The following is a 14,249-nucleotide window of genomic DNA, read 5'->3' on the forward strand; positions in this document are numbered from 1 at the left end:
GTGTGGCGATTCCTCAAGGCCTTAGAAATTGAAATTCCATTTGACCCAGCAATCCCATTACTGGGTATATATCCAAAGGACTATAAATCGTTCTACTATAAGGACACATGCACACGTATGTTCATTGCAGCACTGTTTACAATAGCAAAGACCTGGAACCAACCCAAATGTCCATCGATGATAGACTGGACTGGGAAAATGTGTCACATATACACCATGGAATATTATGCAGCCATCAAAAGCGATGAGTTTGTGTCCTTGTAGGGACATGGATGAATCTAAAGAACATCATTCTCAGCAAACTGACACAAGATCAGAAAATGAAATACCACATGTTCTCACTCATAGGCAATGACGAACAATGAGAACACATGGACACAGGGAAGGGAGCAATACACACTGGGGTTTATTGGGGGGAATAGGGGAGGGACAGCAGGGGGTGGGGAGTTGGGGAGAGATAGCATGGGGAGAAATGCCAGATATGGGTGAAGGAGAGGAAGGCAGCAAATCACACTGCCACGTGTGTACCTATGTAACTATCTTGCATGTTCTGTACATGTACCCCCAAACCTAAATTGCAATTAAAAAAAAAAGGAAAAAAACAAATTTATGTACCTTCTATGATATTAAGAAAAATGTTGACTTCTGCATGCTGCATATGTTACAAATTCTGCACACATGTAAAAATAAGGAAGAGGGGTTTACTTTTCTCAGTTCTACTGACAGCAGAAAGATAGCCCTGGAGAGCACAGAAGGTGTCAGCACTGAGGATGAGATATAGGGATTCCTTTTCTGAGGGGAAGTAGGAGTTCTCGACGGGGGATCTCTTCTGGTCCAGTATTAGCTCAAAGTAGCTAAATATTGAACTGGCAGAGTCAGAAGTGTTCCTACCCAGTGGAAAAATTGTGTTTGCAAACTTTACTGAGCATGTGAAGAAATTTCCTTTAGATAAAATTATTCTACCTACCTATACCTTAAGTGTATCTTATGCTTCAAAGCATGCCATGATTTAAAAAAATACAGGCCTTAATATATTTTGTATACTGCTTCCAATCATGTTTTTCATTTATTTTTAGTTTGCCTTCACTGACATATACTTTACTGACCTGATCATGCTGTAAAATAGTTTTATTATCTTCTATATTAATTTTAGTATGTGAGCATATTTACATATTTTGTACAATTTATGAACATAAATGTTTAAAGGAATCTAAGTTATACTATGTTAAAAGTAATAATTAGCTTGCCTAGATTTAATAATGTATGGCTTCATGCCTCTAAAAAATACTGCTATTAACATTAACAATGAAAAAGCAGATTTTTCTGAGTTTTATTCCATTGTCACTACTCCTCCCCACTGTCCAAATGTTCATTATAAGCATGTACCTGAATCTCTGATTATTCCAATCATCCCAGGTAAGAATCAAATTAGATGTTTTCTAGTATGATTTAGTGATTTTACTATAAAATTTAAAATGATTTTTTAAGAACTTAAACTATTTTCAGATATGCTATTCTAAAATAGGTTGTATTCAACTTATTAGCATTTTATTTATACTAACCCCAGCCATGGCCTCTGTAAATGGCACCTGACAAATCTCACAGTTATCACTCTATGGAGTACTTGGCTCTTACAGAAGATCTTCTGCTGTCAGCATAAACAACATTACAAACTCCAGAGCCCAACATTCTTTACACCTGTCCTCAATTGCTAAAACCACCACTACTCTTTTAATACAGGAACCCTTGTGTCATCTCAGGGTTTGAAATACTCTGATTCTATTGTTGAACCAAAAGAAAGTGAATTTTTCTTTCACTTACCTGTTTTGAATATAGAAAACTACTAGATAGAACCGCAGACATTTGTGTATCATTATCAGAAATCACTACTGTGAGACTAGGAGAGCCCTTGATTTGAACTGACAAGAGCAACTCTTACAGCCTCTACTTCATACTTCGTTTCTTCTATTTTAAGAGTCGCTAAGGTGGGGTATAAATGTAGCAGCTAATCATAACTGCGATCCCCAAAGGCTATGCTCTGTTCTTGCTAACCTTGCAATGTCAGCCAAGGTCATAAAAGCCCTGCAAAAATGTGAATCATCAGTGTAAGGAGTTGAAGGAATCCTCACTTGCATGGTCAAATAAGGTAGGGATGGTAAGAAAAAGGAATGTTTATTCCTCTTTCATCAGTATTCCATAAATTCCACTATATGAGATAGTAAGACTGCATTACTTTAATAACTTTACCCTTAAAGTAATTTTCAAAACCAGTAATGAAACTAGTTTTGTGATTCACCATTATAACTGCATTCAGAAGAAATATTTAAGAAAATAAAATATTTAATATTTCAGAATTATTTATTAAGAAATATTTAAGAAGATAAAATATTTAAGAAGATAAAATTAAAAGCATTATTTTGCAGATCTAGCTGTAATCACCAAAGAATTATTTTCTATGGAGAACGTATAGCAGAAAGAAAATTTCCACATTTTGTACAACTTCAAAAACTCTTTGAAGAACTAACTTTGAACTCACAGAGACTTTGAAACATGTTGCTGGTTTAAAAAAAAATAAGCTTTCTAAAGATTTTATATAACATTTGGAAAAATAAAAATCATTCATTTACCTAGAACTCCCATCACTGTGCCATGCTCTCTCTTCTTCTTCGGATGTTCCACCACTGACAGCAACTACTTCACCTTCCTAAGATATGGTGAATACATGTCTTAATGTCTTATTGCATAATTTTATAAAATAACATTTTATGATTATAGAAAATATCAACGATAACTTAAAATATCAGTCATATTGGAATATTTTAAACTTGATTTAAATTAGTTGCAAAGAGTGCAGTGGCTCACATCTGTAATCCCAGCACTCTGAGAGGCCAAGGCAGGCAGATCACTTGAGGTCAGGAGTTTGACATCAGCCTGGCCAAGGTGGTAACACCCCTTCTCTACTAAAATACAAAAAAACAATTAGCTGGGCATGGTGCCAGATGCCTGTAATCTCAGTTACTTGGGAGGCTGAGGCACAGAATCGTTTGAACCCAAGAGGCAGAGGTTGCAGTGAGATGAGATCATACCACTACATTCCAGAAAGAGACTGTCTCAAAAAATAATAATATTAATAATAAATAAGAGTCAGCTGCTTCTCTTTAAAAACTTAGTTGCAAAATACAGCTTTTACCTCTTTATAAATAAATGAGAATACTTAAATGTATATAAAGGCATAATACTTATTAATATGGGATTCAGAGCAATCCTGCAGATGATTATCATTTTAAAAGCCTCACAACGTATCTTCTAGATGAAATGATATTAAACTCCATATTTACATTCGAAATTAATTTTTAATTCTTGAGCCTTTGTAAAACACTAAGCTTTCTTTTCTATAGGTGCTTTGAGAAGCTTTAAATAAGGCACATTTACGTTTTACATATTAAAATAGCCTTCCCATACAAAAAAGGATGTTCCATTTTATCCAAATGGTAGAAGTTTAAAAAATAGTCAAATACTCTGGTTTCTCCTTAGTAAATATTCATGAGTGAACAAAGAATATTATCTGTGAAAGCGTTTTCTTCATAAATTTGTGTTTTGTTTTTTTTTTTCTGAGACAGAGTTTCGCTGTTGTTACCCAGACTGGAGTGCAATGGCATGATCTCGGCTCACCGCAACCTCCACCTTCTGGGTTCAAGCGATTCTCCTGCCTCAGCCTCCCGAGTAGCTGGGACTACAGGTGCGCACCACTGTGCCCGGCTAATTTTTGTATTTTTAGTAGAGACGGGGCTTCACCTCGTTGACCAGGATGGTCTCGATCTCTTGACCTCATGATCCACTCGCCTCGGCCTCCCAAAGTGCTGAGATTATAGGCGTGAGCCACCGCGCCGGCCTAAATTTGGGGTTTTTGATTGTCAAAATCTTATCTATCTTCCTTAGTTAAATAAACTTTATGCTCCAATAACACCTCATATTTATTAAGCTTTTACTGCATGTTACAAACTATTCTAAGCACTTTGTATGTATCACCCATTTGGGCTTGAGAATGTATTATTGGTGAAAAGAAGAGTTATTTAAATAAAACAAACTAAAGCTTTAAAAAGTTGAGAACTTTGCCCAAGGAAGCACGACCAATAAGCAACAAAACTTGATTTGAGCCCAGGTCACTTTAGTCCAAACGCTGGACAACATTCTGTAAGAATGGTGCTAACTTACTTGCTGGGCACATTCAGATAACTTTTAAAGGAGATAACAGGGTGTATTCTTTTAATATTAAATAAAATAATTGGGAAAAATGTTTTCCCATTTTGATGTTTTAATGAAGACTTATCTCATAGTTACAAAACGTTCCATATTTAATGAACGTTTATTTCAGTCAAAAAACTAAGTAAAAATGAAAAAAGTAAAAATCTAAAAGCATATTTTATTAAACTTAATCACTGCTCAATATACAAATAAATCTAAGCAACTCATATAATTTTTCCCACATTTCATATGTTACTTCCTTAAAGGGGAGAAAAAAGAAACAGAATTATTTCTACATTCCAAATATAAAGTACTAAAGTACAAAACATTTGAACCAAAAAATCAGAATTCTTTCAAATTAATTATTTATTCTGCCCAAAGTGATATTTTGTTCTCAATGGACTCCTCTAAAATTTATTCTAAATTTCTAAAAGGATATTAAAGCATAAATAAATTAGTTTTGAACACACTTGAAGGACTTATAACAAATGTGTTATAAGTTTTTGCCAGAATTAATATATCATTTTTATCTGGCCATATGAGGACCAAAAGCCATTGGAAACTAACTTAAAGTGTGGTTAGAATACTCTTAGTTTGAGTTAATGTTGCCCTGGCCAAAGAGAATATACTTAGAGAATTCTCATATATGCCTAGAATTTCAAAACAGAACATGGCTTCAAAAGTGTATAGTAGTCAATATCTATAACGATTACACCTCTGAGTTGTGAGGAAGGAAGGTGATGGGGAGGGTTGAGAAGAAAAGAGGAACGGAGATGGTTTAACTGCTTAATAAAATTGGTTTGTGATTGCAAATTAACTGCTTTCACTGAAATAATATACAATTTAATAAGGAGAGCAATATTCATTGAAATAATGATGCATAAGGAATATTTTAAAATTATACTGAGAAAGCTATAAACTTGCAGAGATTAAAAACTAACAAAGACTGTCGAATGCCTATTGATTTATTGTTATACTTACACTATACTACAGCTTCATGGTATCACTTAAAAAGCTTGGTTTAAAGTGAAACAAACTTGCATTTAATCTCTGCTCTACCTCTTAATAGGTGATAATATAATCTAAGTATCTTTGAGCCTCAAAATCCTTATCTATAAAATGAGACTAATTAATTCACAAGGATTTTGTGGATTTGAAATTATGTGTATGTGTGCCATGCCTAGAAACAGATTTTTAGAAAATAAAAGCTGTCTGTATAAGACCCCAAAATGCCATAGTTAAGCTACTACAAACATATCAATAAATACAAAGAATGAAACTCATATTTTAAAAATAAGTAAAAATGAAATGTATGAATGTGCTGATATCTTACATCTGAAGAACTAGTGCAATTTTCTATCTCTTCTGAGGGTCTAGGAGTCTCTTCCAATGCAGATCTCGTACGATAATTGTGTTGATTTGTCTGCTGCTTTTTGGATTCTCCAAGATCCAGGAAAGGCTCATGAGCATGATTCTAGAAAAAAGTAAATTAAATTTATTCACAGTATGTTTAAAGAGTAGGATTTTTGTTTAAAAGTTCATTTATTTTTTACATTAAAAAAATTCAAGCTGGGCATGGTGGCACATGACTGTAGTCCCAGGTACTCAGGAAAACTGCTTGAGCTTAGGAGTTCAAGGCTGCAGCAAAGGATGACTGCACCACTGCACTCCAGCCTGGGTGACAAAATGAAATAATTTATCCTAACATACAAGAACAATAAAAACATTTGTTCGTATTTAAGATGTAACTTAAATGGATAGGTTATAGTACCAACTCAAATTTTTAACATTACATCAAGTTAAATCAAGGTTTATTGTGGTATGCTGATATTCACTTGCTGATTATTTATAAAAACATTGATTTTTCTAATTAGTGACAGACATAAGGATTCATGATAAAAGACTAGACCAAACACTGAACTCTTCTGAATTCTACCTCAAACCTACAGAAGTAAGAAAAAGGACAATGGGCTGTGAGGTATATGTAAAAGACACAGGCAAACTGAAGACTAAAAGGGGGATCATAAAGCTACCCTGCCATTGTAAGGATAAGCTGCCATATGGATGGGCTATTTTTCTTCTGCTGGAATAAATGTGAGAAGTCTTCTGCAGCAGATAAGAATACAACCAGCGAGCACTAAAAAACTGACGAAGTCCAACACAGTGATGAAGACAAAACTCAATAAACTTCAAATCTATACCTAAAACACACAAAGAAACTGAATAAAGCTAACTCAAAATTAGATACAAGGGCCAGCTATTGGAGCTCATGCCTGTAATCCCAGCACTTTGGGAGGCCAATGTGAAAGAACTGCACTTTGATGTCAGGAATTCAAGACTAGCCAGGGCAATGGCAAGACCCTGTCTCTGTGAAGTCAAAAAATTTTAAAGTTAGCCAGGCATGGTGGTACAAACCTATAGTCCCAGCTGTTTGGGATGACAAGGCAAGAAAGCCACTTGAGCAAGTCCAATATTCATTGAAATAATGAATGTTATTTCAGCTAGGACCATCCATCCCACTGCACTCCAGCCTGGGTTAACATCATGAGACTTTGTCTTCCCACCAACCAAAAAAAAAAGAGAATCACATCTATGAAATAAATTCAGGGTCTTCTCATAGAATAAATAAAGAATCAATTAGACATCCTTGAATTGGAACTAACCATTAAATTTGGGAAAAATAAATGCTAGCCAGCTGACCACATAAATAATAACTGAAGTTATTACAGTTGTTTTAACAAAAGATACTAAAAATATGTAAGTGTGCATGCACACACATATACATAAATGTATACACTGGGTATCAGTCCTTTTATTTCTTAAAAAGTTTTCAAAGTACTAATGAATTAAAAGATAAGCACATCTTTTATTTTTAATAGACTAATATATTCCATCCATATAGGTAGCAGCAAGCAATACAAACTCTTATCATCATCATATAAATTTATCTCAACAAAGGATGGAAAAAAGGTATGCTTTCTACTCGCCAGCCAATCAACCAACCAAAAAACAATATTATTTCAGAAAGTAATTTTCCTTTATTATACTAACAGAAATTCTAGCACTGTGAGGTCCTACTGATCCCAAGGTGTGATACCCTTAGTTTAAAAAAAAAGGACTACTTGAGTATTTTGAAGAGAAGAGTAATAAAAGAGAAAAGCAAATTCTAGAAAAGAAGACTGATTTAGGAGGTTTTAAAAACTCAAATGAAAAAAAGACAGGAGCAGGAAGCTGGTGAAGAAGTCCAGTTTTTTTTTTTCTTTGTTTCAATGACTGCTTTAGATAGTGACTTGGACTGAAAAAGAAGTTTCACATAGCCTTCCTCAATTTCAGACTCTAAGGCTCTGAAGCTTTCAAGTGAAGATTTTTTTTCCCCCCCGAAAAAAAAGAAAAGGAAAAGGGGATACTTGTGATTCCTTCACATTTGTAAGTACAAATCTCTCTCCAATTAGGCCACGACCAATTGAAATCTACTTGGTGTAGAGTAGGATGACAGAAAACCCAGTAAGGCAAAACTAGTAGGGAAAATCTACCTCTCTTAATGGAGAAAATGAGAATTATTATCTGTAGCAGCATTACCTGACTTAATTATCTAGAATAACAAATAGATGCAAGACACTAAAAAAGCACATAGACGAACATTAACAAAATGCTATTTTAGACTGTACAAAGATGGCCCACAAGGTTGTGAAGAGCTAAAGAAGGTTCTTGACAAGACTTTAGTATAATTTATTAGATGTCATTAGTATATAAGATTTGACACTTTGGGAAAGGGTACACTAGAAAGCAGGAACGGAATTAAAAATTTTTAATGGTTAACAATAGACAGTCCAGAGATAATCAAGAATTAACTATGTTAATTTTGTATCAATTACCCTGTTTACAAAATTAACATTTTAAATTACAAAATGGTCATTATACTTATGAAGCAATTATTAAACATCAAAGGAATTAATATGTACCTTTGAGACAGTGGGCATTTTGTTCTCTTTTGGAACAGTTAAGTGTTTTCTTTTCTCTTCTGACCTGTAAGTCTTTATTTCTTCTTCTCCCTTTGCAGTTCTCCATTCTTCTTGCCTACTGAAAGACAAAAGCCATAGGCGTTAATCTAGAATTTTACACATAACATTCCTCCAAAAGGAGGAATGTTAGGTATCAACAAAGGAATGCTATTCCTGATGTTTTATTTTTAGATGGAAGCACCTGATAAAAATTTCTGAGTTTAATTTCATAAGTTGTGGGCTCAGGACATCTGGGATTAAATGATTAAAAACTTGGTCTATTTGACACTACTGGTTCCTGCTATTGTCTTTGGCAAACCAAGTATTAGATTCTGGGAACATGATGATTCCTAGGGAAATTTTTCCAAGAGTGAGAAATTTAATTTTTTTTTTAATGATACAGCCTATGCTTTGATAATCTTCTGTGCCATATAGATAGCTGAAATCTTCTTAAAAATTTAATACAACAGAGCCTGAGATTAAAAAGAAAGCTCTGAAAGAACTACATTCTTTCCAGTAACAGGGAGGTCAGGTTTCACCTTACAAATTTAAATATCAAGGTGAAATTGAACAGCAGAAGTGAGAAACACGAATTTTAAGCTTAAATTTCATAAAATGAACTCATGAGAACAAATAATTTATCTTTGACTTTATTATTTCACAACTTTAAAGTTTTTGAAATGCAAGGAAGGCTATTTGAACTTTAATTCTCCCTTAAGGATTTCATAATAAGGGAGTTAATACTAAAACACAGTACAACTATACACTGTTGATATTTCTTTACTAGATGATATTAATGTTATCATGTTACTTAACTGCACAATCTCCATTGTGGATGGTCATAATTCTGAATAGAAAATAAAATGAGCAAATTTAAATCTTGTGGAAAAAGATTTAAATCTTGTGGAAAAAACAGGCTTGGATTTAATTTTTTGTTCTTAGTTTTTTTTTTTAATTAAATTTTTTACTGAAATAATTATAGACTGACATACAGTTGTAAGAAATAACAGAGCGATTATTTGTATCCTTTATCCAGTTCCCCAAATGGTAACATTTCACAAAGCATGGTACATCTTAAGGAGGATGCTGACATTTATACAAACCATTGATCTTATTCGGACTTCCCCAGTTTTACTTCTATTAGTTTCTATGTGTGTGGTCTGTGGCAATCCTGCATTGAGCAAGGGCCATTTTCCAACTGCTTGTCTGTGCTAACTTCGTGTCTGTGTCACATTTTAGTAACTCTCAAAATATTTCAAGCATTTTCACTACCATTAATTAATTATGGAGATCTGGTGTCAGTAATTTTTTATGCTTTTATTGTAGTTGTTTGGAAGTGCCTGAACCTCACCTATATAGGATAATGAACTTAACTGACAAATGTTACATGTGTTCTGACTGTTCTACCAACTAGTCATTGCCCCATCTACTCCCTCTCCTCAGGCCTCACTATTCCCTGAGACAGAGCTACATTAAAGTTAGGCCAATTAAAAACCCTACAATGGCCTCTAACTGATCCAGTGAAAACATTTCTCACTTTAAATCAAAGGTAGAAATGATTATAATGTGATAAAGGCATGTCAAAAGCCAAGAGAGGCTGTAAGCCGACACTATGCCTCTTCTGCCAACCAATCATGTTTTGAATGCAAAGGAAAAGTTCTTGAACAAGTTAAATGTGCTACGCCAATGAACATAAGAATGAAACAAAAGTGAACCAGACTTGTTGCTAATATGGAAATAGTTTTTGTGGTCTGGATAAAAGATCAAACCAGCTACAACATTCCCTTAAGCCAAAACCTAATCCAGAGTAATGCCCTAACTCTCTTCCATTCTATGAAGGTTGGAAGGTGGGGAAAAACTGCAGAAGAAAAGCTGGAAGCTAGCAGAGGCTGGTTCATGAGGTTTACAGGAGGAGCTACCTGTGTAACACAGAAGTACAGGGTGAAGCACCAAGTGCTGATGCAGTAGCTGCAGCAATTTATTCAGAATATCTAGCTAAGATCACTGCAGAAAGTAGCTACACTAAACAATAGATCAATGTTTTAACAAATGAAACAGCCATCTTATGGAAGGAGAGATCATTTGGACTTTCACAACTAGAGAGAAGTCAGTGCTTGCCTTCAAAGCTTCAAAGGACAGTCTAAATCTCTTGTTAGGGGCTAATGTAGTTAGCGACTTCAAGTTGAAGCTAATGCTCATTTATCATTCCAAAAATCCTAGGGCACTTAAGAATTATGATAAATATATTCATCTTGTGCTCCATAAATAAAACAACAAAGTCTAGATGACAGCACATCTGTTTATAGCATGGTTTACTGAATATTTTTAGCCCACTGTTGAGATCTAGTACTCAGAGAACATGATTCCTTTCAAAATATTACTTTTCACTGACAATGCACCTTGTAACCCACAAGCTCTGATGGAGATATACAAGGTGATTAGTGTTATTTGCATGCCTGCTAACCCAACATCCATTCTGCAGCCTATGGGTCAAGGTAGTAATTTTGATTTTCAAGTCTTATTATTTTAAGAAATCACATTTCATAAGGCAATAGCTGCACTAGTTCATTATTCTGCTAATAGATCTGGGCAAAGTACATTGAAAAGCTTCTGGAAAGGATTCACCATTCCAGATGCCATTAAGAACATGCATGATTCATGTGAAGACGTCAAAATATCAGTATTAACGGGAGTTTGAAAGAAGCTGATTCCAATCCTCATGGATAATTCTGAAGGCTGAAGACATCAGTGGAAGAAGTTACTATAGATGTAATGGAAACAGCAAGAGAACTAGAATTAGAAGTGACACCTAAAGATGTGACTGAAATGAAGTCTCATAATAAAACTTCAAACGAATGAGGAGCTGCTCATGGATGAACAAAGAGGTTTCTTGACAGAGTCTACTCTAGTGAACATGCTTTGAACACTGCTGAAATGATAACAAAGGATGTGGAAAATTACATGAACTTAATTAAAAAAGCCATGGCAGGGTCTGAGAGGAGGGACTCCAGTTTTGAAATAAGTTCTATACAGAAATCTTTCATGAAAAGAGTAAAGTCAATAGAGGAAACTTTATTATTTTCTTCTTTTCAGAAATTTCCACAGCCATTCCAACCTTCAGCAACCTCCACTCTGATCAGCCAGCAGCCATCATAATCGAAGCAAGACCCTTCAGCAGCAAGAAGAGTATACTCACGGAAGGCTCAGATGGTTGTTAGCATTTTTCAGCAGTAAAGAATTTTTAAATTAGGTATGTAGTTTTTTTCAGACATAATGAATGATATTGTACAATTAACAGATTATAGAATAGTATAACCGTAACTTTTATATGCACTGGAAAACCAAAAAACATCACATGAGCTACTTTTATTGCACTCGTCTGGAATCAAAACTCCAATATCCCCAAAGTATACCTGTATCTTAGCAACCTCAGTCTGTTCTCCATTCCTTTACCCTGGCCATTTCAACACTATTTCATAAATGGAATCATACAGAATGTACTTTGAAATTATTTTTCCCCACTCAGCATAATTCCCTCAAGATTCAAACACACTGTATCAGTATGTTGTTCCTTTTTATTGCATAGTAGTCCATCATATGAATATACCATTGTTTAACCATCTACCCATTGAAATACATCCTATTATCTTTCTGGCTTCTGGCCATTACAAATGAAGCTGCTATACATTTATGTTCAGGTTTCTGCGTGAACATAAGTTTTTATTTGTTTAGAATAAATATAAATCCCCAAAAGTGCAATTGCTGGGTCATATGACAAGGCAGTTACATGATGAGGACTTTAGAAAAGTTCAAAACTGTCTTCCAAAATGGCTCTATCATTTTGCATTCCCACTAGCAATACATGAGTAATTCAGTTTTCTCTACATCCTCTCTAGTAGATTTATACCCTCTCCAGTATTTATACCCTCTCTAGTATTTACACCCTCTCTAGTATTTAGTGCTGTCACTATTTTATATTTTAACCATTCTGAAAAGAATAGAGTGAAATTTCATTGTGGTTTAAACTTCTATTTCACCAATGGTTAATGACATGGGTGATCTCATGTACTTATCTGCCATCTATCCTCTTTGGTGAATGTCTGTTCATGTCTTCTCCCCATTCTCTGGTTGAATTCTGTTGTTTACTATTGAATTCCAAGAATTATTTCTATGTTACCTAGCCCACTATTGGATATGCCACTGGATTTCATTTTAATTAATGGACTATAAGGACCCATTTCAGAGTCTTTTAGACTACCCACTGGAGAGATTCTCAGGAAGATTCCCATAGGATGAGTACTAAGTTTGAGAGACAACACTCTAGGAAGCCCAAAGAAAGAATATCTGTTAAAGTTATGGCCACAGCCTTGCTTGATCATGGGTCAATGAATAGTTAAGCCCAATGATAAAGCAATAAAAGGATGAAGAATATTTAAGAGAAGCAAATCTTCCTCACTCCTCAGGTTCCCTTCGATGTGCAGGGGTCCAACCATCCACTAGTAATAATATCTCCTGATTCATTACTCTCTAGAGGAGGAATAAATTAGTCAATTGACATGCTCTGGAAGAAAAACCCAGCTTAGCACGGTCCAGCCTTATGCCACTGTGTGCAATGTATAAATTTTGCCCTGCATCTTTAAGAAGCAAATCACATGTTCTATAAGGGGAGCTGTGACCCACTGCTATGTGCCTCTGGGGAATATTACTTTTTGTTACTGATGCAGTTTTGGGGAATATTACTTTTTGTAACAAAAATAGTATTTACTGATTTACTATGTGTCTTATTCTCCAAGCCATTTTTCAATTATTCCAGAACTGGTTTGAAAACTGGGCACTATTTACTTGACCTCTTTCAAACCTTAACATTAGAATTAAAAAGCAAACAAGAATTCAACTAAAAATACACCATGTGAGTTAATTAACTTATGAAGGATAACAGAGCATATTTGTCATAAGAAAGTATAAATTTACACCTTTGGTGTATATTTAATTCTAAATCCTAACATAAATTCAAAGTATGTCCAATCAAAAAGCATAATCTATATAAACATTAAGAAAAAATTTTAATTATGTAATAACTATTACCTTCTGAATTTAAGAACTAGAAAATCTTAAATTCAAATTCACATTTTGACCTTCATACTTAGAACATACTTCATGCACAGAAATCAGCATTAATTAGGTTCATATAGGTCCCATTCATGAGTATTTCATGATCAAAGAATAAAAAGGAACTGGATATAAAGTTCCCTCATGGCATGGTATAAGAGAATAGAACTTTGGCCAAGCGCGGTGGCTCAAGCCTGTAATCCCAGCACTTTGGGAGGCCGAGACGGGTGGATCACGAGGTCAAGAGATTGACACCATTCTGGTCAACATGGTGAAACCCCGTCTCTATTAAAAATACAAAAAATTAGCTGGGCACAGTGGCGCGTGCCTGTAATCCCAGCTACTCAGGAGGCTGAGGCAGGAGAATTGCCTGAACCCAGGAGGCGGAGGTAGCAGTGAGCCGAGATCGCGCCATTGCACTCCAGCCTGGGTAACAACAGTGAAACTCCGTCTTAAAAAAAAAAAAAAGAGAGAATAGAACTTTATTAGATCAATACTTTTAAATTCATAAACGTATACTTTTAAATATAAATATTTTAATATATAAAATATTTTTTGTATTTTCCAATTAATGAATTTTTTTGCATTTGAATACCATGTGAATAGCTGGCTAAATCCATTTAAAGAATTAAAAAATTATAACAAACTTTATAAAATGTATTTTAAGATATAAACCGGACAAATCAAGATTGAAATATGCTACTCAATAAAACCTTCTATTTAGTCAATCCAAATGTATCATTTTCCTGCTGCTAACACATACCATTCTTATCATTTACACAAATCACTATTTTAGAAACTTAATTTTTCTACAGAGTCAGAATAATTCATACTACCTTTCCAGATAAATTTCAGAGCAATTACAGAGCTGAAAAGGTATTATGCTTTGAACAA

General features: G+C 34.5%; 1 protein-coding gene and 1 long non-coding RNA gene across 8 annotated transcripts in view; one reads left to right on the plus strand and one right to left on the minus strand.

Annotated features, from left to right (window-relative positions):
• PHIP (PHIP subunit of CUL4-Ring ligase complex) overlaps positions 1–14,249 on the minus strand; it is a 153,192-nt gene that overhangs the window by 47,792 nt on the left and 91,151 nt on the right. For 4 of the 7 annotated variants that reach the window (XM_002746749.6, XM_078369594.1, XM_078369595.1 and 1 more), the window contains 3 exons: positions 8,208–8,325; positions 5,579–5,719; positions 2,628–2,704 (listed from right to left, as the gene is read on the minus strand). In XM_002746749.6, the coding sequence (XP_002746795.1) occupies positions 2,628–2,704; positions 5,579–5,719; positions 8,208–8,325 (336 nt within the window). The remainder of the gene's footprint in view (positions 1–2,627; positions 2,705–5,578; positions 5,720–8,207; positions 8,326–14,249) is intronic. The other 3 variants (XM_008994689.5, XM_078369596.1, XM_078369597.1) reach the window with 1 other exon arrangement.
• LOC144582169 (uncharacterized) overlaps positions 1–14,249 on the plus strand; it is a 32,485-nt gene that overhangs the window by 9,061 nt on the left and 9,175 nt on the right. Inside the window, exon 2 of the long non-coding RNA XR_013534337.1 lies at positions 11,340–11,496. This is a non-coding gene — a long non-coding RNA (uncharacterized LOC144582169). The remainder of the gene's footprint in view (positions 1–11,339; positions 11,497–14,249) is intronic.

This window comes from Callithrix jacchus, chromosome 4 (genome assembly GCF_049354715.1).
Source record: "Callithrix jacchus isolate 240 chromosome 4, calJac240_pri, whole genome shotgun sequence".
In the NCBI taxonomy this organism is placed as follows: Eukaryota; Metazoa; Chordata; class Mammalia; order Primates; family Cebidae; genus Callithrix; species Callithrix jacchus.